Genomic DNA, 23,560 nt, shown 5'->3' on the forward strand with positions numbered 1-23,560 from the left:
TTGAAAATCTAGAAGAGGCAAATAGCCAGCTAAGGCAAGTAAAAACAAATATTAATAACTGATATTGTGAAAGGAAGTAGACTCAAATAGTTAATTGTGTTCAAATGCTGCTTTCTGGGATTTTTTTGATTAATATTTTTTCTAGATTATATAGCTAAACAGAAACTATTCAGAATTGCTGTTGGCCAAGTAGAAATTTTCTCAGATCAGAAATACCAATTGCTGCAGGAACAGTGTTTGCCATCATTTTGTATTACATAGTAGGAGCTGTCTTGTTGTGCATTAGACACCTCAGGTGAGAAGGCAATGAAAATGGAAGGTGAAGGTTATGGATTAAATGTGACAAGGCAAAACTGGGTAAGAGTTACTCTCTGTATCACCAGTTCAATAGACAGGCAGCTCCCATGTTTCACAGCTGCATTGCAATAGTCCAGGTGAGGATGTATTTTCCTTGGCTTAGCTGGAACATCTTTTCCTACTTCAAAAAAGTATGGACAGTTCACACATTGACTTACTGGGCATGTTGCTGCATTTTAAGAACATTTTCATTGAGCAGCTTATGAAGTTCCCATCAGCATTAGCAGCTCTTTTTAGAAAATAAAAGAAGGGTTTCTTAGAAGTACTGAAAATAAGTTAAAGGCAAGAAGGAAATATTTACTAATGCTTGTTAATTTGGCACTTAGAAATGAACTGGAGTCTTTGAAGGAGAAAATGGCAAAGACAGGTGAAGAGATGAGAAGTACCCTGGATGAAAGAGAAGAAAATGTATGTCATGTGTCATGAAAATATCTTACAGAACCTGTAGGAGAGCATTAAATGTAAAATCTGTGTTGGGATTTTTCTGCAAAGCTCTGCCTGGGGGATGTGATCTCTGCCAGAGGTTTCTTCTCTCTCAGCTGCTGCCAGCTGTGCCATTGTGTGTGCCCATGCTGAGCCCTGGTATTTCAAAAGACAAGCACAGTCACGGGGATCTTCACTCTTTGCTGCAAGTTTCATATTAAAGATTTGGTTCTTTTCAGGCAAACAGAGAACCTGCTTTTCTGATTTTTCATATACCCACACAGTGATGGATGGGCTCTGGATTAGCTTTTTATATGTAGTGTGAGGTTTAGCTTAAATAGATTCAAACATTTTTACTTTTCTTTCTGTTGGTTCAAAGCCACCTGGGGTTTTTAGCAAATTTCAAAATTTCATTGTAACAGTCAAAGATTTACAATTGTCATTTCAGGTTAAGAGTTCTGAAAATGAAATTTCAAGAAAGGAAAAACCATTGAAGATTCTAGAAAATAATTGGGAAATTCATTTTTTCATGGATGTAGGGAACTTCATGCAAGTGTATTTTTAAATTGTGAAGATATTGGGGTTTTTTTTCTTCTTCTTTCTTAATTCCATTACCACTAAGGAACTGGTTCACTGCTATTGATTAACATTTTATGGTACTTTATGGCTAAAACTCTGATTATTCTAACATGTCAGCTGGTGTTGCAGTCCCATTGGAACAAACCAGACTGGTGCAAGTGCAGGTTTGAGAACATTTACAGGAATTGCTCACATAGGGAGTCATTTGTAGAACTTACTAATGAATGTCTGAAATCTCTCTTTCAGATGAACAATTTAAAGCAGCAGGTGGAAAATAAAACCAAATGCATTGAAGAGTTGCAGCAGGAGGTGGGTAGAGATTTTAATTTCACAAATACATAAACACATTATATTTTGGGCTGCCTTTTCAGCAGGTTTGTGTCTGCTGTGATATCTTTAGATACACCTATGTAATTTAAAAATTCTCCTTTCTTATCCTAACCCTGAGCAAATTAGGGAGTCATCTCAGGAATCACTTGATTTGTTAAATGTGCCTTAATTTGAAAAGAGCAATTACAAAAATAATATCTTTAATGAACTTCTACTCTTTTTCATTTAGTGCATGGTGTTATTTTTGTACTTGTAATAAGTATCTCAGTTACCACTAGTAGAAAATAATTCTGCACTGGCACAAACTGTAGTAACTTCACTGTAAATATAAAGAACTTGTATTTTTTGTCATGACATCTTCACACCTTCTGTCAGCAGCATCTTAGTTGTAATTCCCATTCTGCACCTCATTTGTTATTCCCTGCTCTTGCTCAGGAGGAGCCTTTCTTAAGGTCATGAAGAAACAGTAATTATCACAGAAATTAGTTGAACATTCATTTGTTTGAAGAATTGTTCTGGAACCTGAGCTGCACAACAGAGAGTTATTTGCCTGATGAAAGCTGGAATTTCTTGATGCAGTTAAACCATTACATAATTCTATTTACTTATTAAGGTACAGTGCTTGTTTTGTCTTATTTCACCAGAATAAGGTGCTGAAAAAGAAACTTACTGCAGAAAGCAAGAAAAGCAATACTTATGAAGGGAAGGTAGGTTTAAATAACATCATGTAGAAGATGAGGTGAGTGTTTTTAAGTGCCACTGTAAGTAATGATAATACTTGTTCAATACGTTCTGAGCTGCTTTGGGATCTGGGATACAGACTTTGCAGGAATGAGCTCACAGTTTTTAGAAGATGCTTCCATTTGTAATCATTGGGCACTGACTGTTGGACATTTAAGAGATGGATTCACATTGCAATTAATGATGTTTCTAATCTGTTCCTTTTTTTTTTCCTTTTGTTGATAGTGGACTGAACAGGGTTCAGCAACCTCATTGTAACAGAAAAGCATTTAAAAGACATATACATATATGTATATATATATATTACTTTTTTAAGGCTGTTCTTTCAATGTATTCTGCAGTGGCAATCCCTCTGATGGGAATATTGTGTCCAGCTTTGGGTACTGCACTTGAAGAAAAGTGGACTTTTTTGAGGATATTCATATGATAACCTTAAAAGGAAAAACTGTAATCAAGATGCACAGCTGGGAGAAAAATGTACCATAAAAGCTGTGAAAATCTGATACAGATTTACAAGAGAGGGAATCAAATCTCCATCTGTATTTGTTTTTTTCTGAGGCATTCACAGCATTTAGGGTGACTGCTTAGGGCAGTCTTCCCCACTGGGCTGTTGCCATTCTTTCTTTGAGTATTTTCCAACTCACTTCAGGCCAAAGTTCAACTCTTTATTAAAAAAAAAGCTGAACTTTTAAATAGGAAACACTTTAATCATATACCTGAACAGTAACAGTGTGTTTGTGCTCAAAAACAAGAGGTAAGAAAAAATCATTAACACAGTAATTCCTAAACAAATAACAGCAGCAATTCTGCATTCTCAAAAGGTGAATAAATTGCAGTTAGAGATGGAAAATATGAACAAGCAACATAAGGAAGCAGTTGACACCTATCAAAACGACATAGAAACAAGAAAAGGAAATGAAAATAAACTTCGTGAAGAGGTGAGAGGTGTTAATTTTTACTGCAATTTAATTTTTTTTTAATTTAAAATGTTTTTTTGAAGCTTTATTGGCCAGAGTCCTTGCTCTTCCATTTCAGACATGAATGGAATTTGTGTATGCCTGTGAGCAAAGCTTTAGTACATGAGGTGCTTAGGCTGACGTATTTGAATATGTCTTTGAAAATAAGAACTCCATTAAAACTTCTTGCTTTCAAGACATAGTTCAAAGAAATTCCACCCTTGGTATAAAGTCAGCATAGTTAAATTAGATTATAACTTCTCCCATATTAGTATTTTTCTGCCCACACTTTTTTTTTTTTTGATGGCAATGCTAAGAAATGTTAGGGCAGAGTGCTTGAAATGGCCTTTTGGTTTGAAGTGAACTTGCCTGCCATGGCTGTACCTTTGATCTTGCCCATTTTAACAATCTGCAGAAAAGATGAGGGATTTGAAAGGGATCTGAAAAGCAAATAAAGCCCAAGTGGGACTGCAAACTTTGCACCCACAGGGGAAAGAAGAAATTAGGATTAAAAAGAAATATATGGTTATGTTGATGAATGAAATGCAATTTATTACTGACAGGTAGAAAAGATGAGGTTGCTTTGTGATGAAACAGCAATGATACAGAGAGAAACTGATGCCAGATGTCAGCACAAGATAACTGAGATGATGGCACTGATGGAAAAGCACAAGGGAAGAGATTTTCCTGCTTGCTGTGGTTTGCAGTGTGTGATACCATGTTAACAGCATGTTTATAACTTGTGATACCACGTTCATGACCTTTCCAAAGCAGAAACAGGCCTGAATCTGGGAAAAGGAAGCTGAACACATGCTGGACTTTGCATCATCTAAAATCAAATTCATTTGAAGATTTTCAAAAGATTCCTATGGGCAGATAAATTCCATTCATCTAAACTTCTGGGATTTTTAGATTTTTTTCAATTCAGGCTTCCTTTGATACCATCTGAGTGCAATATTTTTCAGTATCAGTTTGGCTCTTTCTCTGAGATGCCTTAGTGACTGTCAGCAGTTTAGCCTGACACATTTTAGTTTTCCTTTCTGTTCCTCTATTTTGCAATATCTTTAGCAGATACATTAATAAAGATGGCACAGCTGGCTCTTAGTGCTGAGCACATATTGCTGCACAGAAATCAAGCACTCTCTGCCAGTCCACAAAATAATACTTGAACTGAGCATTTTCTGGTTTACAGTTTCTGCAGAAGCATCAATGAATCTTTTCTTTCTGAATCTTAAGAGCCTGGTTTGAAAAAAATGATGTTTTAAGACTGGATAACTCTATAATTGTAACATTTAGTCACATGTTTTGAGTTTGTTGTTGGTTTGGTTTTTTTAACCCAGAATGAATATGATAAAATGGTTGAAGAAAAAGATGCAGAGTTAAAAGTCTATAAAATGAAACAGCAAAAGCAGTTCTCATCAGCAAGAGCACTGGTAAGGAGTACTTTCCAATGTTCAGTAATTCAGTGAAGGGGCTGATGTCCTTGTGGAGTGGTTTTATACTGGCTAAGGGCCAGACACACACAAAAAAACATTCACTCATTTTTCTCTGCTGTAGTTGAGCAGAGGAGGGGAAAGAAAAATTCAAGTTGAGATAAGGATTAGGAGAAAAACACTTTGAGGGTAAAGCAGATTCAAACCTAAATAGCATCAAAAGTTTTATTATTAATAGGATTAAAAATGGGTAATGAGAATTAAAATAAACCTTTAAAACACCTTTTTTCCCAATCCCTGCCTCTTGCCCACCAACAGCACAGAGAGACAAAAGATGTGATCTTCAGTCAGTTTGTGACTTCTAAAAATCTTTTTTCAGTTTGCTTAGAGAGTTTCTTTTTCCTGCTGTGCTCTGGGGTCTTTCCCACCAGAGACAGTTCTCTGGGAACTTTTCCAGTGTGGTTTTAATTTTTACCAGTAGCAGTCCCACCCAAGCTGCTGCAGCAGATCTTATTCTGGGCACTAAAAACTCCAAATGTTTCTAGAAATGAATTGGAGTAGCAGTGTGTTTGTGTCTGCTCTTGCAGATAGTGTGTCATGCTCTGACTTCCCACTTGGAATAGGAAACTTTTGTTTTAAATATTTCGATTGTGCCCTCTCAGCCCTGTTCTCCCAAGTGTTTTAAGGTCTTACCTTGAACATTTCTGATCAAGTCCCTGTTTCTTATAGTGCTTCAGTCTTTTTAAACAAGCTAAAGCAAAGCTTCAAGTACAGGGCTGAAAAGCAAATAGAATTCTCTTGTGTATCTAATGAGTGTCCCTGTTAATTACTGTCTCACTTGGGACTGTTTTCTTTTTTCTGGGCTGTGCATAGTTAACCCTGTCCTTTATTTAATGGTTTGTAGGAAAATGAGCTGTCATGTTTGAAAAGTGAACTGGCCTCCCTTAAGGAACAACTGAAAGCAGAAATTGAAGAGAAGGTGGAGTTTTTTATTCACTGAGCAGTGGGGGTGAGAGGTGTGGCCTGGGCTTGTGCTGTGGGAGGAGTTGGATAAGAAATGAAACTGAACAGAAAAACAGGGACTTTTGAATGCTGGGGTTGTGCTAAACCTGGTCATATATTTGTGTGAACTTTGTAACAGTCTGTGATTATAGATTATATATAAATTAACAACAAAACAAAACTCTCCTTTAGTTTAGTTAATTTTAACTAGCTAAAGCAAAAAAGTTCCCTAAACTGTAGGGGTTTTTTCAGTGACTTTTGAATGCTGGGGTTGTGCTAAACCTGGTCATATTTTTGTGTGAGCTTTGTAACAGTCTGTGATTATAGACTGTGCTCTGTAATTACACCAAGAAGATTTTTAACAACTGAATTCAAAGAAATATTTCCTTGCTGTCACATAACTCTTTTGTAGGAGAATCTTGTAAAAGAGCACTCTCACAGCATGATTCCTGAAAGTGAAAAGAAACACAAGGTAACTTCAACTTTTTAATTGCTTCTAGAATTTGGTAGTGTTTATATGTGTAGAATCAATTGAAGTGCCATGATAATTTATTTGCATTCAACAAAAGACACTGGAATGCTTTGGACTTCAAACTTTTTAAATTATAGAAAATAAAAATTTATGTTCCTGGGACTCCTAAACCTTGTTTAGATCTATACAGTGAATCTACTCATGTAAAAATAGAAAGTCTCCAAATTATATTCCTAAAATAAAAAAAGATAAAAATAAAAAATATCTCCTTCAGTTCAGGAAGCCCCTTGGGCAGTCCAACATTGAAGTTTTGTAGCTCCTAACAGTGAATTTTTCTTGTTGCATTTTTCTGCCTGTATTTCTTACTTCTCTGTAGATGATTTTTTTTTCCCCCTGGGATAAGAAGGGATTTTAAAGGGTCCTACCATTCCATGGAGATATTAGACAGCAGTTTCTGGAAGGGCTCCCACTGTGTAATTTTTCTTGCTCAGTTGTTGATTTTTTTATGTCTCTGGAATTGTTTTACTCAGTCTTAAAAGTGTCCATTTGTAAAGGCACTTTTCCTCTATGGAAGAGAACAAAGCTGATCTAGCTGTAAAAATGGTCAAAGTGTCAAAGTAGTCCTGACTGCAGAACTTACCCTTCTTCCCTGTCAGGAGTTCACTTGTGGGTTTCATATTGGAGCAATGGAATCCAGCACCACTTTGATGTTATCTGTCTGAAAAAGGACTGCACTGGACCATTCAAGGCTTCTTAGTTTAACTTCTAGTGAAAAGACTATTTTAAGTAACACCAATCTTGATATAGCTATCAATCTTTCTCTGAAAGCCTTTCCCTGCAGTTTTGTTTGTTCCCATTTTCTTTGATGTTTGATATGGTCCACATGTCGTGGCTACAGTTCAGAATAACCTGAATTTCTGCAGATAAGCATGAAGAACTGAAATACAATGTGCCATGAAACTCAGCTCTTCCATAGCTTCCCCTTCATTCTCCTCATTTGGCAACAAAAATAATACAAAAAATGCTATTTCCACCCCACCCCACTTTGTTTGGGTCATTGCTTCGTGTTTGGATGGAAAGAGAAGAGTTCCACCATTTCTCTCAGGTGAATTCTTGGACACTCAGACTGTAAACTGGCTCCTGAGTTTGGCTTTAGATTCCATTCTTGCCCCATAAAATAAAATCTAAAAATAGAAACGTTTTCTTTCCCAGACATATGCTATCAAGACTCCTCCAATGGATAAAATGCACAGTGGAAGAAGCACAAACCTGCCTTCAGAGCAGAGCAGCAGGAAAAAGCAGAAAGTGCTTGTGCAGCTGGACACTCAGTCAGACAGCTCTGAGCACACTGACCTCCTGGTAAGAGTCAGAGAGCAAATCCTGTGCTGAGCACTTCTTTGTGCTCACTGCTGGCTCTGAGAATGAAAATAAACAGTTTGGGCTTCCACATTCAAGCCAATATTTATGTGTATATTTTTAATTGATTGGTTCTTTCTGGAATTGTATGTACATAATTAACATGCTTTTTATTGAACTGTTTTGCCTCATAATGACATCTTAATTTTTTAATTTTTCATAGTTTAATATCCTTAGGGGGAAAGAAAAAGTAGTTTTTAATATAGTGTGAGTAAGTAACTTTTTCATTTATTAGAGCATAGTCTCGGAAGAAGAAATGTTTAAAAATTTGTACAAAGATTATCCACAAGCTTCACAATTACATTCCACAGCACCAAAAAAGGTATGTTAGCCTTTCCTAAGATTAAAGCAAGCAGTTAATCAGATTGTTTACTGAAACTAAAGGATGGCTTTATTTTCCTTCCTGGACCCCAGCTCCATCCAGTGTGAAATCTCCAGGCTCTGCTCTGAAACTCAAAACCATGAGGAGAATGCGCGAGGCGGGCTGGGCTGCGCTCTCCAAAATGGACAGGAAAAGGAAAATTAAAGATGTTGTAAAGTTCTTTGCTTAAAATGCAGAAATACCCAGTGCCCTGGCATTGCTTGCAGGGTTGTTTTTCTCTCAGTTAGTGCTTTGTTGCATTTTTCTGTCATACTCAGTGTGTTCAATACTGTGTTCATTCCTTTACACATATGAACTTTATAGATCTATAACTGCAACCTCTGCAGAGCCTTTTCCACCTTTCCTCCCTTGTGCTTCAAAATGTTGGGACAAAAATTGGCCAATTTTAAATTTTGAAATAAATAGAACTGCATAGAAAGTTGTTTCAAAGCTGTTTCTGGCATTAGAAAGTCTGGTTTTAAAGAACTTCTGTTCTTTTAAATTTACTCCATTTTTTTTAACACATAAATACATAGTGGAAGAAATGTTGCTGTTCAATGTATGTTCTTTTACCTGAAGTCCTCTTGCTTTTTCCTGCATTTTAATGGCTGTTAGACCTGTCTTTTTAGACTGTTTTGTTTTCAGTATGTTAAAATGGTTTTGAAACTTCTAAAATTGCAGTAGAATTGCTTGTATTTAAAAAGATTTCAGCTTCACAAGGAGTAAAAGATGCATGTTATAAGATCGTGAAAACAATGTTCAGATGCCATTAAATTGTTTATCTGAAATATCAAGTATGGGACTATTTGTTATTGCTTTAAATATTTGAACACAGACAGAAATCACCCACCAGCCTCCCTAGGGACCAGCAGAAGTCCAAGGATAGATTAGAACATCTATTTCTGTATTAATCCTTGATTAATCTTGGTTTCACAACAGCGACAAACCCTACTTCAGAGCCTAGACATAACAAGAAAACTACAAGTACATGTTAAAATATAATGCAAAATCAAAAATCCCAAATGCAGGTGAAGTGGGAAGCAAAATATATTTGTTTTCTTCTTTTTGTGTAGTCTTAGGGATAGGCCAGTAGTTTGGGTTCCTTATGTTGAGCTGTTGAGCAGCGATGTAAATGAGATTTGTTATTGTATGTAGCTAACAAATATTGTGCAGAGATCTGGAAGAATCTGCTGTGCTTTCCCCATGAGCACTTGAAAGTGAAAAATGGAAGTTTGTACTGCCCACTTCTGGACTCAAACAGTAACTAATCAACTAGAGCCTTGGTATTTCCTAGGGACATGAATCCATGGGATATCACAGAATTCTCCTGATCCTGTGAGTGTGTCCTGTGAGGTGCTGTGTAAATCACCTGAAAAAGTACAAAAATATTGCCAGCAACACTGCAGAAAGCTTGCAGGAAATGCAAACAGCAGGGAAGGGTGTAAAATCCCATCTGCCCGTTTCTGTGCCTGATTTTATTTATGGACTGAGGGTGCCCTGCTTGCTGCCATGGCCACAGTGCACAGCTCCATCTCTCCTGTCTCCTTCTCTGGCCTCAGGCCCAGTTCCTGGGAGCACCCCATGGGGGAGAATCCAGGCAGTGAGAGAGACAAAGAGCCCCAACTCCTGGGCTCAGACTCAGACAGGTCCATGGGGGAAGGAAAAGCTGTGCAAGGAAGCAAAACCAGGAATTCATTCCCTGCTTCCCACGGGCAGGTGGGTGTTCATCCGTGCCCAGGTGAGCAGGGCTCCAGCCCAGGCAATGGTGACCTGGGGACACAAATGCCATCACTGCCAGCATCCCCCCCTTTCTCTTCTTCCCCCTCTTTCCAGACTGATTCTTCTTCCACATGGTCTGGGAATGCCCTGGGGTCAAGTCAGGTCACTGTCCCAGCTGCGTCTCTGCCCCTTTCTGGTGCTCCCCAAGCCCTCGCTGCCAGGGCAGGATGAGGAACAGGAAAGGCCTCGGCTCTGGGCAGGAACAAAACCCTCCTGGAACCTTCCCTCTGTTTCCAGGCCAAATCCAAGCCCTGCCCCAGAGAAGCCCCTGGAAGGAAGTTCAGTCTCCCCAGCCCAAAGCAGTCCCCAGTGCCCATCCCCAGCACCAGGCACTGCCTTCCCCAGGGCGTCTCCTCTAGGAAAGGGATGGCTCAGCGAGCACCAGGCCGATGGCGATTGCAGCTCGGGGGAAAACAGGCAGGAGGGGATCCCTGCTTGGAGTTTCAGGGGTGCTTTATGGGCCAACACACCCGAGGGGTCCAGGCACCAAGAACCAAGAACAAAGCAGGGTCCAGGCTTTTATATGGGACAAGGGAGGGGGAGCTTTGGTGTCGCCATGATATTTTCTGAAACTGAGAAGCTGAGAAGCCTCACAGCAAAAGAAAAACAAGAATTATCTGCTGCTGTGGAATGCAACAGGTGCATCTTTGATTGGTCCATGTTGGTTGTTTCTAATTAATGGCCAATCACAGTCAGCTGGCTCGGACTCTCTGAGAGTCATGAGCTTTTGTAATCATTCTTTTCTATTCCCTGCTTGCCTTCTGATGAAATCCTCTCTTCAATTCTTTTAGTATAGTTTTAAGATATCATTTTCTTTTAAGATAATATATATCATCAATAATAAATCAGCCTTCTGAAACATGGAGTCAAGATTCTCGTCTCTTCCCTTGTCCTGGGACCCCTGCAAACACCAGCGCACTTTGGGCCTGAGGGCCAATGGGCAGAGGGAACAAGGGTGGTGCAAATGCGGGACAAAAGGGCAGCAACCAACTGGGATTCAGGGGAGGAGCTGCAGGCAACGGGAACCAATAGGAAAGCGGGAGTGGGGAACGTTCTAGAACTGGGGAGGAGAACAAGGATGATGGAACTTGGGTCATCAACATGTAAGGGACACAATGCCACCAGGACACACACCAGGGGACAATGTCACCACACCTGTGGGGACGCTGCCGCCAGGACGCCTCCAGTGACACCCAGCATGGGCCCACATGGCCCCTGTGGGTGACACTGACCCTTGCCCTGTCCCCAGGGGCAGTTGGGGTCCCCTGAGCGCGGTGGCCCTGGGACACCCTGGTGGCTGTCACTCACTCCTGGGCCACTTGTCACCAGCTGAACAAGTTCCCATCCTGCCCTGGTGGGTGGTGACATTCAGCTGGGACACCACAATGGTGGCAGGGGGGATGTGGTGGCAGGAACTGCATCAGGCAGCGCCATGGCTGAGATGAAGGTGCTGGGGCACTGTGGTGGCACAGGTGGTGGCCTTGATGCTGTCCAGTTCATGTCCCCATCCATGTTCATGTCCTCCCATGTCACCATCCATGGATGTGTCCCCCCCATGTCCCTGTCCATGGCCACTGCTGTTGGATTGGCGGAAGAAATGTGGCACCCAATATGAGTGATCAGCAAGTCTCGAACTTTATTGAGGATTCACAAATATTTATATTGGTATTAATGAAGCTTATACATATTGCAAAGCTGAGCTCATTATTGGTTAATTACTTATTGGTCAACCACACCTACTTCTATATTCTTATGGTTATTTTGTTACTACTTCTACATTCTTGTTATTCTGCTGAAACTATCCTCATATTTTTGGCAAAAGATCCTCTCCTCTATCCTGTTGTTGCACCAAGGGCACAATGTCCTTATCAGTGGTTAGACACTGACTGCTGAATCCTAGACTTGCCTCCTTCTAACTGAGCCAACGGTATTATGTCGACGTGACCTTTCTCAGCTAGCCAACTGTCCACAAAGCTCTCCACATTTCCTCTGTTTTTCTGTTGAACAAGCATGGTCTGATTAAATGCAGCAGATATCATCTTTTGCACCATGTTCTGTAGGCATATGCAAAAGCACAGCAAAACTAATACTACTAACAAAGCTATAATGCCCACTATAATGCTGGCCTTAACAATACAGCGTAACCATGATCCCAGGCCTAAAGATTTGAGCCATCCATCAATACCAAGGCCCGATTCTACCTGTAGGTTTCCAGTTAACTTCCACAACTCAGAGAGTTGTGAGTGAATGGACTGTGAATGATCAGAAAGATTCATGCAACACATGCCCTCAAATTCTTCACAACCATGGCCTTGTGCAAGTAAAAGAAAATCAATTGCAGCTCTATTTTGAAGCATTGCATAGCAAATAGAATCAACATCAAGCAAAAGACTAGAAAGTGCTAAAGAGGTGGCATTGGTTTGCTTAGCAAGCCAACATCCCAACTTGTTTAAAATAGCATGAGCTATTATAGCTTGTTTAAAATATAGCTATTATAGCTTGTTTAAAATAGCATGAGCAATAGCATGACCTGCTGCCAATACCCCTAGAGTCAAGAAAGATGCTGCAACTCTGGCCTCTGGGGACCAGAATTTTACATCATCCCTGCAGTCTGCAGCAAATGCATGAGCCATTCGTTTATTGCGACGATGACAGCGGCTCATGTTAAGTATCATGGACGTGTTGGGTGTGAGTAGAGACAGCCGTCTGTTGCAGTGTGTCGCCATTTCCTGTTTCAACTATCCAAACCTCCTCAGGTGCCCCAACCTTTCCCCCTCCACCTTTTGCCATCCTGCCTAGGAGCTGCCCATTAATCTTCACCTTCCAGCAAGGCGTCGTGTGATTGGCAGATGCCCCCCAGGCCTGGGCTCATTGGTTTGTCCTGGCGTCCACATCCCCTGACCCTTCCCCTGCTCACACCTGGTTGGCCCTCACCTGTCCCTCCCCTCCCCCTGTCCCCGGGGCTTAAAAAGGACACGAGACCATGCGGCCAGGGTGTCTGTCTGAGGCTGTTACCACATTCAGAAGTCTACAATAAAACTCTGGATCTAAGCTCCACAGCAGAACCTGCTCCTTTTCTCTTCACCGTCGTCTGAACCTTTTCCACCAAAGGTAAACTGAGTTCCTATTTTGCCTGGACTTGTTCTGAGCGCCCAGCTGCAGCACCCAGCCAGCCAAAGGCACCTCTGCGGTGAAAACACCACAGCTGCCGCCTTTAGTCCAGCAGCGAGGCCTGACAAAGCCAGCCAGGACACACCCCAGAAGCATTCGGGGTCTAGTATTTAATAGAGTTCCAGAGCAAACAGTCAAGGCAGTGGCCTGAAATGTTTTCCCAGCTGGGCCATAACACTTCTCTGATGGATGCACATTGTCCCTGGGGAAAGAGATGTGCAGAACCCTTCACTAATGCCCTGGAATGTCAAACAGGATTCACAGCCATGGACAGCTCTCAGGAACCACTTCACTGTGGATTTTCCTTCCTGGAAGCCCAAGATGTCTGAATGTGCTCCTGGTGCCTCAGGGCCTGGGTAAACAGGGCTTGTCAGAGAGGCTGGCAGGGCACCAACACCCTTCCTCCTCACAGGGCACCTCTGTTACCCCAATTAGCTCCGAGTGGCTGCCTGGGGACAGGTGCCCACTTCCCCCTGTCCCTGGGATGGGCACATCCTGCTCAGGGCCAGTGCTGGCCTGGGCCCAGAGCCAGGGCCATGACCCAGGTGCTCTGGGAGGGCTCGGTGGCTGCAGGTGTGACAGGATGAGGGGCAGGGCAGGGCATATTCCCCTCGGGACAGTGCTGTGGGCATGGAGCTTGGTGGGGTTTGGCATCTGCAGGGAAAGGGCTATCGGGTTGTGTGGATGTGGGAATTGTCACTCCTGAGGCAATTCCCCAGGCCTCAGCCTTGTCTGCAGGTGCTCAGCATTGCCCAGTGCTGCCCAGTGTCTGCAGTGACTGAGATGCCAATCAGCCACCTGATCCCATGTGCCTTGTTCCCCTTGTTCTCCCACATGTTGGGTTTGGGGCCGGGCTCAGCTCTGGGGTGTCCCCCAGAGAAAGCTCTGGGAGGGGAGGGGCAGCAGGAGATGGGGGATCTGGCACTGGGGGCTGTTGGAGGATGGATTGTGTTGGACTGGGGGCTGTCCCCACAGGGTCCCCAGGTGCCTTTGGCTCCCTGCCTGCCCCCCTTGGCCCCCCAGGTGCCTGGGCCCTTCCAGGGGCAGCTGCCCCGTGCAGGAAGCTGGAGGGATGCCGGGCAAGGGGGCTGGATCCGTGCCACAGGTGGGGTGGGGTGGACTCTGTGCCAGGGCTGGGCTTGTGGCCAGGGCTGGGGGCTGTGCCAAGCCGGGCTTTGGCCTGGGGGCTGGCAGGGAGGGTGCAGGGAGGAGTCCCGGCAGGGATAAAGGTGCTCCTCACCTGCTGCAGCCTCAGGCAGCGCTGCCCAGAGCCAGAGGAAGATGAAGGTGGCTGTGCTCAGCGTGGCCCTGCTCTTCTCCATCCTGCTGTGCCCCCCGGCACAGGCCAAGGTGAGGCACCAGCCAAACGCTGTCCCCACATCCTGCCCTTTCTGGCCTCCCATCCCACCCTTTTGGTCTCTCCTCTGTGTCCCATTCAGGGTCCCCAAACGCCCTCCCACTGACCATTCCTGAGGCCTTTCCTTCCATGTCCCCCCTCAATCCTTTGCCTTTCTTCCTGGCCATTGTAGCAGGGTCCTCCTATAGAATTCCCTGACTCACTCCCCATACTCCAATAATCTCCCAGTCCCGTTGGTTTTGTCCCCACCTGTCCTCATTCTTCTGTCCCTACCAAGTCCCTCCCTTGCCCTCCCATGTCCCTACACCTCAATTCCTTTCTCCTCCCCTGTACCTCACACCCTGCTCCTTCCACACCCCCAGCCCTGTCCCCTGGGCCCTCAAGTGACCCCAGATCAGTGTCTTTGGGTGTCCCCCCACCTCAAACAGATCTCCTTGGAGGCCCTGAATTCCCATCCCTCTGCCTGCGCCCTGCTCCCTGCACCCGTGTCCCCCCCAGCCCCACAAGGTCCAGTCCAGACCCAGCCTTTGTTCTCCTTTCCAGGCACTCCTGGAAGGAACCCAAGATGATCTGCGGGAGGTGAGTGGGCTGCTGGCATGGGAGGGCATCCCCTCAGGGCATTGGGGGGCAGTGGTGTCCCCCCATCCCTTGCTGGCACCGGGGACATCCCAGTGACCAGCGAGGTCTCCTGGTCTCTCTGCAGTTGGATTTAGACAATGTCGCGGTCCTGGAGACGCCTCTGGTGGGTACCACGAGTTCTGCCGCTGTCAGAGCCTCCCCTTGCCTGGCCAGCACAGCCCAGGCCATCCCAGTCTGTCCCAGCAGAGCCCAGTGCACCCCTCCTGACAGCCCAGACAATGCCCTGGCCCAGGGCTGCTCCCCAGGGAAGCCTTTGCCCAGGGCCCTGCTGCATTCCCATCCCTGTCAGCCCAGGAGCCCCTGGATGAGCCAGGACGCAGCCCCTGCCCCAGCTGTGCCTCTTGGCCAGGAGCCCAGTGCTTCTGGGCAGCAGCACAGCAGCTCCTGCACCCCATTGCTCCCACAGCCCCTTCCAGTGCAGCCCAGTGCCCCCAGTGTGTCTCTAACGCTGCCTTTGTCCCCAGCCCCCTGTGGCTGAAGAGCTGCGGGCTCTCCTGCGGCAGAAGCGCCTGGCTGCCTCTCTGGATGCCTAGGTGAGCCGTGCCTGCAGGGACAGGGCTGGGGACAAAGCCCAGCCATGGCCCAGTGGGCTCCAGAGGTCACCTTCTGGGCTTTGTCTTTTAGGCTTGCAAGGACCAGTGTCCTTTTTCCTCTCCAGTGGCATGAGGAGATGATCATCCCTGCAGGAACCCTCTGACCCCTTTGAGCCCTAGGCCATTTCCCCTGAAGAATAATCAATCAATAGTCAATAAACCCTTTGAGCAAAGCTTTGCTCTGTGTCCGTGTGTGTGTCTGTGGGTCTGGATTTCCTCCTTTCCAGTGGTCCGGGGAAGTCAGGCCAGGTCTGGGCTCTGCTGCCTTGACACAGTCTGTGCTTCCCCCAGACAAATGGTGTGTTGGGAGTTGTGCAGAGTCCAGGGGGAGTGGGTTGGTTGAGTGGGGGGTGGCTGTGCAGGTGGTGAGAAAGGCTGTGGTTCACTGTGAGCGTGGTAGGAACGGCCTGGGTTTAAAAGAACACAAATAAATTCAGAACAACTTTCTTTTAAAACTTTTTCTCCCTGTGAGAAATGACTGCTCACTGCTCAAGAGTTTGAAATGTTTATTAAAACCTTAACAAAACTTACAACCAAAGGACTAAATGAGGAAAAAGTGACAGTGCTGGGAGCCTCCCCCACTTTGTGGCTGGTAACCACATGGCTGGCTCATCCACACAATGGCTGCTCTCCCTTTTATATCCTTGCTGTTGCAACAGGCAGCCCTAGCTCCTCCCAAAGGCTGTCTCTTGACTCTTGGTCGCTGTCCATTGGTGCAGACTGCTTTCTTGGAACTGGATTGGAGCTCAGCTGTTGCTAAGCCGAGCCTCTTAGGAACAATCTGCCCCTCCCCAAATGCCCGCACTACCAAGATCATCCCGGGATAACAATGCTGGGCTGGGGGACACATTGCAGTAACAGAACTCTACATCTGTACAACTTCTCTTAACATACTGATCATGTTCACCCTTTAATTGGGAGAGCCAACCATCTCATTACTCATGTCTAACAATGGGGCATTCACATTCTCTGAAAAAATCCCTCCGCCCATGATTTTTCTCCTAGGAAGCTGAGAAGCCTCAGAGAAAAATGAAAACAATGCTTATCTCATTTGCTTCTCCTGTGTTGTGCTCATGTGCAGAATGTGTTTGGAGATTGTTTACCCACAGGTGATTGATTAGTCACTCAAACCCCTGGTGTGTAAGTGCAGGAAAAGTTGTTTGTGAGAGATAGTTTTCATTTTTCTATCTAAGAGTGAAAAAACAGTTTATGCAGGTGGCTAGTGTTTATCACAGTCTTAGAGCTCTTTCTCAGGAAAAACAAGTTGTTTTTCACTGCTCCACAACTCTGTTCTCACAAAGAGTTGTCAGCTTTCTCATGGCTTCTGTCAGCTCAAGTCAAGATTCAGTTTGTCGGCCTTTGGCTGCTGTTTCACCACTACAGAAAACATCATTCCTGTCCCAAAAAATAAAAGCAGCTGAGACTCAGCCCAGTGCCTTCTAGAAGGTGAAAAGGGATGCAGGTGCCCGGAGGCCCAGCAGAGAAATGGCCGTATTGAAAATGTGAGAAGCAAAGTTTTATTCATAGAGGCAGTGCTTGACCTCAAGGAAGACCTTTCCTACCAATCAAGACTTCCTTAGGGAACACCCTGCTTCAATATCAATTAGAAAATAATGTTATATTGCTTCTTATGAAAAGGAAACTAAGGAGAGAAAATCCTGAAAATGGGAAAAAATCATTTGAGGTAATTGCTCATTGAAATCTTTTTCATTAATTCCACTCCTGACAAAATTAATTCTTGAAGATAATTCTGGTCGAGGTGCAGCTCCTTTAGGCTTTGTGCACTCTGAGGAGACCGATGGGAGATTTGGTGCCAACTCCATGAGCCTCAGTTCCTCAAAGGAGATGTCACAAATGTCCAAGGAAAGGAAGTGCAAAGCAAAGGCAGAACACACCTTCCAGGGCCCAAGATAATGTTCTCCTCCCCACTGGATTTTTGCCCTGGTCAGATGGGACTGTGCGAGGGTGAGGGAGACTTCCTGAGCAATCCTTTGCTCTCCGGGCACTGATCAGCTTGATGCCTGGAGAGGCTCCCTGGAACAGAGGCTGGGCAGAGTTAAAGGAATAAAGTAGGGATTTATTACAAGGCCTTCAAAGGATTCACCTTGAGCAGGACAAGAGCCCAGCCAAGGCTACACTCAAAATGGATGACTGCTCAGGGGTTTTCCCACTTTTATAAGGTTTGGTCCATTTAAATATTGGGGTTAAATGTCCAATTACAGCCTCAGGTGATGCAGTCCCATCCTCCCAGTTTGCTCTCCTCAATTTGCTGTTGTTTGCACTTTTGGGGCCTGAAGCTGCAACAGCATCTGGTTCTGGGGCTGGAAAAGGATTGTTTAGTCTGACTACACTGTGAAGAGAACTTGCTAACACTCTGTATGAAGTCCAGAGTTACAGACTAATGCAGTACAGAATCTGGAGATATGACAGCTAAAACTGAAGGCATCAGCCTGTTCCATGTTCCCTTGGTTCCATGGGGATCCACAGCGTCACAATGGCCACTTGTTCCCATGAGGTTCCCCAGTGTCACCGTGGTGTCCTTGGACCCACCTGGTCACAACCGACCCATGGTTCCATGAGGTTCCGCGGTGTCACCATGGTCACTGTCAGAGGCTGGATGAGATCAATGTCCTGAGACACCGTGGGATGAGCTGTCAATCAGTCACACAGTGGGGACAGTGCTAACCCAGCCCGAATTGCCTGAGCGATCAGAAATCCCACCTGGGGGCAGGCCCACAAAGGCCCGGGGGCTTAAAAACACGGAGCACAAGGTCAGCCCCTGGTATGGACTCTGCCTTCTCCTGGGGTTTGTGTCTCACCCACACTGGAACCCTAGGAGCTGTTAGTCATATGCGTGTCTTTCTATAGAGCTTCTGTCTTTCTGTCTCTCTCTCTTTCTTCTCCTTCTAATGCTCTTTATATGCAACATTTTTTGGGCACCTCAGCGGCTTACGTGTTCAATGATTTCTAGGTTAAATGAGCTAAGTTAATGAAGTTACTGCTATGATAAGTGTTTTCTGTGTAATTGGATGTTGCATTAAATCCTCTTCCAAAGTTTCTTGTGTTTTTGTACTTTTCCAGTATAATTTTGTGTCATCTTGACCTCTTGAGAATATCTGGCTGGTGTTCCTCCTGTGCACCAAACTCGAGTAAAGGGGCCTTTGGTTACCTGCAGCATTTCAGTGTTCTGGGCTGCTAAGCCCCACAGGCTCACAATGGCCTCTTGTTTCCACACTGGCCCCTTGGTTCCATGGGCCCCAACAGTGCCACAATGATCCCCTTGGTTCCACAACCTCCCAGAATGTTGTAGAGAATACATTGTTAAAGGAGTTAATAGAAAATTCCAATGATAGATATAGATTGTTTGTTTAATGTTTTATAGTTATGTAAAGTGCCAGTGTTAGTTTTAATTGTTTTTTCAAAAGGTTTTATAATTATGTAAATCCCCTTACTGTTGGGTATTCCCCCCGCTGCTCCCACTCTCATCTAAAATGGCAAACCACCCGAGACCATAAAGAGGATGATTACATCATCTAATAAGCAAATATGAAACTCCCATAAGACTAAGCAGAAAAGGATTACATAACAAAAACCCCTAGAACAACCAACCACCATGCAAATAAAGAATCAAAATACCACCTCTAAACACAGAGAACATAAGACAATATCAAAGACCCTGGTCACAACTTTTTGCCTTCATCTACCTAACCAGAGCGGGCCAAGAGCAGTATAAAGATTATGAACCTGAAACCAACAGGTGTCTACTCAGAGACTCTTGTGAGGAAAGAAGACCCAGCTCTGCTGGAGGACGGAGCTGACCTCCTCCTCCTCCATGCCGTCTGGGGAGGAGCGGTGGTGTGCGCACACCCCATGGGTCCCCTGCCTAGACTGTTTCCAGTAAAGCTGAAATCACTAAAGAGCTGCTCACGTGCCATTCATAACAGTCTGGGGGACTGGTCCGGGACAGGCCACACCCGAAGAGGACTGAGGGCCTGCGGGATATCTGGCCCTATCTGGAGAGGTCGGCAGCAGCCTAGGAGCAAAGAGTGTGGAGGAGCATGGGTAAGTAAAGGCGGTGTCAGGAGTAGGAGGCAAGCGAAAGAAGTGTGTGTGAGACGGGGCCCGGCAGCTCGGAGCCCCGAAGCAGCTGTGGGCCTCCGAGTACCGCGGTTCCGGACTCCTGCCAGGGGACCGGCCAGAAACGGAGGGAAGCAGGAGAAGCCTGAGTGAGTGAGACGCCTCCCAGGGGGATAAGGTGGGCCCCCCTCCGGGCGTGGGAGGAATAGAAATGTGAGTGGCACGCAAGGGGTCGGCCTTCCCCCTTCAGGCTTGGTAGGTGCCCTCAGGGCGTGCTGAGGGTGGCAGACGAATTGGTGAGTTGGCACGCAAACCCCGAACGGAGCTCCGGGTGCGGGGAGGATCGGGGCAGTGTGAGTCACGCACAATCCCTGGAGTGGGGGGACACGGGTCCCTACCGGGGTTTGGGGTGCCCCGAGTACAGCAGCAGCACTGAGTAGAGCCAAGAGGGCCCCAGTGCCCAGGCTTGGACGGCGGTGCTGGGGGTTCAGTGTGCCGCGGTTCAGGTAGAAACCGTAAACCCACTGGAGGCCCCTGGGGGCATTGGGGTCACAGGGCAGGGCAGGGCTGGGCTTACAGGGCAGGGCAAGGCCCGACCTGCCCCTTCCTCCCCCACACACAAAATGTTTGGAGCCAACAATCTCCTCCAGTCTGTCACAACAGGCAATGTTGGAAGTGCAATCCCAATTGTGGCCATGGGCACCTGGCTGAGAAGGACAGTTCTTTTCCATAGCAAGGAAAGCACAGAGCTCCAAGGTTTGGAAGGCAGGTGAGAGCCTCAGTAGGCCAAGGCCAGCCAGACTTGTCAGTAATAGAAGATTTTGTATTTAGGGAATTTTGGAGGTGGAAACCCAATCTCGGCCATGGGCACCTGGAGAAGCAGGACAGTTCTTTCCCATGGGAAGGACAGCATGGAGCCTCCCCCAGTGTTTTGGGGACAGATGAGAGGTGACCCTTGTGAAACCACTGCCAGCCAGACTTGTCCTGGCAATATTCCTATGGGAGCAATCCCTGGGCTGAAGGAAATTTGGAGGTGAAATTGGAATTCTGGCCATTGGTGCCTGGAGCAGAAGGACAGTTCATATCTATTGGGAAGGAAAGCACAGAGTCCCACGGTTTCAGCAGCAGATGAGAAGTGACCCTCAACATGCAAAGGTCCCTTGGACCAGTCAGGCAGCCCATGGGAGGCCAAACCAGCCAGAGCTGTTCTGTGTTCCCTTGGTTTTATGGGGCTCCAGAGTGTCACAATGGTGCCTTGGATCCATGGGGCCCCGCAGTGTCATAATGGTGACTTGATTCCATAGGTTCCAGCAGTGTCACAATGGCCCCTTGATTACCAGAAGACCTGCAGTGTCACACTGGCCCCCAGGTTCGATGGGGTCCCACAATGTCACAGTGGCCCCCAGGTGTCATAAGGCCCCGCAGTGTCACAATGGTCCCAAGGATTCCATGAGGCCTTGCAGTGTCACAATGGTCTCCATGGTTCCCCAGGCCCCACAATGTCGCGTGACTCCTCTGTTCCATGAGCCCTGCAATGTCACAATGGACCTTTGGACCCTGGGGCTCTGCTGTATCACAATGGTCTCCTCTGGCTCCACAGTGTCACAATGGACCATTGATGACAGGAGGCCACTCTGTATCGCCCTGGAGCTTTGGTTCCATGCAGCCCTGCAGTGTCACAATGGTCTCCTTTGGTTGCCCAGTGTCACAATGGAGCACTGATGACATGAGGCCCTGCAGTGTCACAATGGACCTTTGGTTGCATGCAGCCCTGCAGTCTCACAAAGGCCTCTTGGTTTCACAAGGCCCCACAATATCACAATAGTCCTCTTGGTTCTGTGGGGACCCCCAGTGTCACAATGGTCTCCATGTTTCCATGGTGCCTCTCAGTGTCACCAATGGCTCCTTGGTTCCATGAGGCTGTAAAGTGTCCTAATTGTCTTTGCATGGTTCCATGAGGCCTTGCAATGTCACAATGAAGCTTTGGTTCCATGGAGTCCCGCAGTGTCACAATGGCCCCTTGGTTCCATGACACCCCAAAGTGTCATAATGGTCTCCATGGTGCCATGAGGCCTTGCAATGTCACAATGGTCCCTTGGTTTGATGGGGCCTCTCAGTGTCACAATGATGCCTACATTCCATGGAGCCACACAGTGTCAGTACAGTCCCGTTGGTTCCATGAGGCCCAGCAATGTCACAGTGGTCCCTTGGTCTCACAGGGCCCCACAGTGTCACAATGGTGCCTTGGTTCCATGGCCCTGTGCTGGTGCATTCCCCCCTGCCCTTCTCAGGCCGCCCTGCCAGCTGAGAAATGCTCCTTGGGCCTCGGCCTTGGCCAACAGCCCCTGGCCTCAGCTCCTCTGCAGCTCATCACAAACACTGTCTGCTCCAGGCACTGCTGCTGCCCAACCAGCTCCTGGTTCCTTTAGCAGCAGCCCTGGGAACTGTGTTTGTTCCCTCAGTGGCACAAGATCCCTGTTCTCACCCTGCCAAAGAAAGCTGTTGGTGCCCAGTGTGGCCAGGATGAGCCATTGCTGGGACTGAAGCCCCTCTCTTGGGGCCCTGCAAACAGCGCTCCAAAAGGAGCCCTTGGAGCTCTCCTGGGCCAGCGACTCCCTCTGAGCGGGGCCTCTCCCAGCCGGGAACTCTCCCGTTTGCTGCACTCGGGGATCCTGAAGAAGCACAGAGCCTGGGCCGATGCCCCCACTCCTCCAGGCTCCCACCGGAGCAGGCTGTGGCGCCTTCCCCTCCACGTGAACAAGCGGCGGCGACTCCGCTCCCATGTGAGCAACCGCTGCTGCCGACCCTTCCCAAAACTGAAGAAAAACAGGTAACCATCCCAAAAGTCAAATCTCCCTTGGCCTATTGAATGAGGCAGCAAATGAGGAGGGCAACCACGGGAGACAGTGAGGATGAGGAAGAGAAGCCCCGTTTCTTCGCTTTACAGAAGGTGCCGAAGGCTCCTGGAGTTATTGGCTTTGTACACGCCCCGATAGACACCAATGATGTGCGAGCGTTCAAGAAAGAGATGGGAAAATTAATGGATGGTCCTTTGGGGGTGGCAGAAAGGCTAGATGAATTTCTAGGGACCAGCACCTACACCTAGGAGGATCTCCAAGCGATCCTGAGATCGCTGTTCAACAATGAGGAGAGGGACATGATCAGACTAGCCGTGATCAAAGACTGGGAAAAGAGAAACTCCAACAGGGAAAGCGGGGATGAGAGATGGCCAAACCAAAAATTGTCCTGGAATGCCCAGACGGAGCAGGGGAGGCAGAAAATGATAATTTTAAGAAATATGATAATTCAGGGTATCAGGGAAGCAGTACCCAAGGGACAAAACATGAGGAAGGTACTCAGAGAGTGCCAGGGAAAAGATGAAACTCCCACGGAATGGTTGGAGAGGCTCCGCAAGGGCTTGAGAATGTATTTGGGCATGGATCCCGATTCTCCGATCCGGGTGGTTTTGCTAAAAACTCAGTTTGTAGCAAAATCCTGGGAGGACATTTGGAAAAAGTTAGAAAAGATACATGGGTGGCAGGAAAAGGGGTTGCAGGAGCTGCTTCAGGAAGCCCAGAAAGTCTACATGAGACGAGACGAAGAGAAACAGAAGATCCAAGCTAAGGTATTGGTAGCTGTGGTAAGGGAAGCACAAAAACAGGAGCAGGGCAGAGACACGGCAAAGAAGGCACTGGCAAAGAAACAGAACTCTTCCCAAGGAAAAGGATTGAATGATCAGAGGAGAGATTTCGAGTGCTATTACTGCAAGCAAAAGGGACACATCCAAAGGAATTGTCCCAACAATGCCAAGGACCAGGCAACGTTTCAAGAAGTTTACGGGTGTCAGGGGCTTCTCAGTTTGGGGTCCGGAACA

General features: G+C 46.3%; 2 protein-coding genes across 2 annotated transcripts in view; one reads left to right on the plus strand and one right to left on the minus strand.

Moving 5' to 3' along the window:
• Positions 1-23,560, minus strand: part of LOC139604387 (zinc finger protein ZFP2-like) — a 521,402-nt gene that overhangs the window by 221,464 nt on the left and 276,378 nt on the right. The window lies entirely within an intron of this gene.
• Positions 1,471-8,912, plus strand: LOC139604348 (synaptonemal complex protein 1-like). The gene is made up of 6 exons (XM_071455530.1): positions 1,471-1,668; positions 2,334-2,396; positions 3,252-3,368; positions 4,727-4,819; positions 5,724-6,293; positions 7,506-8,912. The coding sequence occupies exons 1-5, from the start codon at positions 1,606-1,608 to the stop codon at positions 5,817-5,819; spliced, it is 432 nt and encodes a 143-aa protein (XP_071311631.1). The 5' UTR covers positions 1,471-1,605; the 3' UTR covers positions 5,820-6,293; positions 7,506-8,912.

The sequence above is a fragment of the Agelaius tricolor genome, unplaced genomic scaffold, assembly GCF_023055355.1.
Source record: "Agelaius tricolor isolate 1412-34295 unplaced genomic scaffold, bAgeTri1.0.p SCAF_50, whole genome shotgun sequence".
Lineage (NCBI taxonomy): Eukaryota > Metazoa > Chordata > Aves > Passeriformes > Icteridae > Agelaius > Agelaius tricolor.

Coding starts and splice junctions, on each gene's coding strand:
- LOC139604348 (XM_071455530.1), top strand. CDS start 1,606: ATGAACAATTTAAAGCAGCAGGTGGAAAATAAAACCAAATGCATTGAA. Junction 3,369..4,726: donor AAAATAAACTTCGTGAAGAG/GTGAGAGGTGTT, acceptor TTTTTAACCCAG/AATGAATATGATAAAATGGT. Junction 4,820..5,723: donor TCTCATCAGCAAGAGCACTG/GTAAGGAGTACT, acceptor AATGGTTTGTAG/GAAAATGAGCTGTCATGTTT.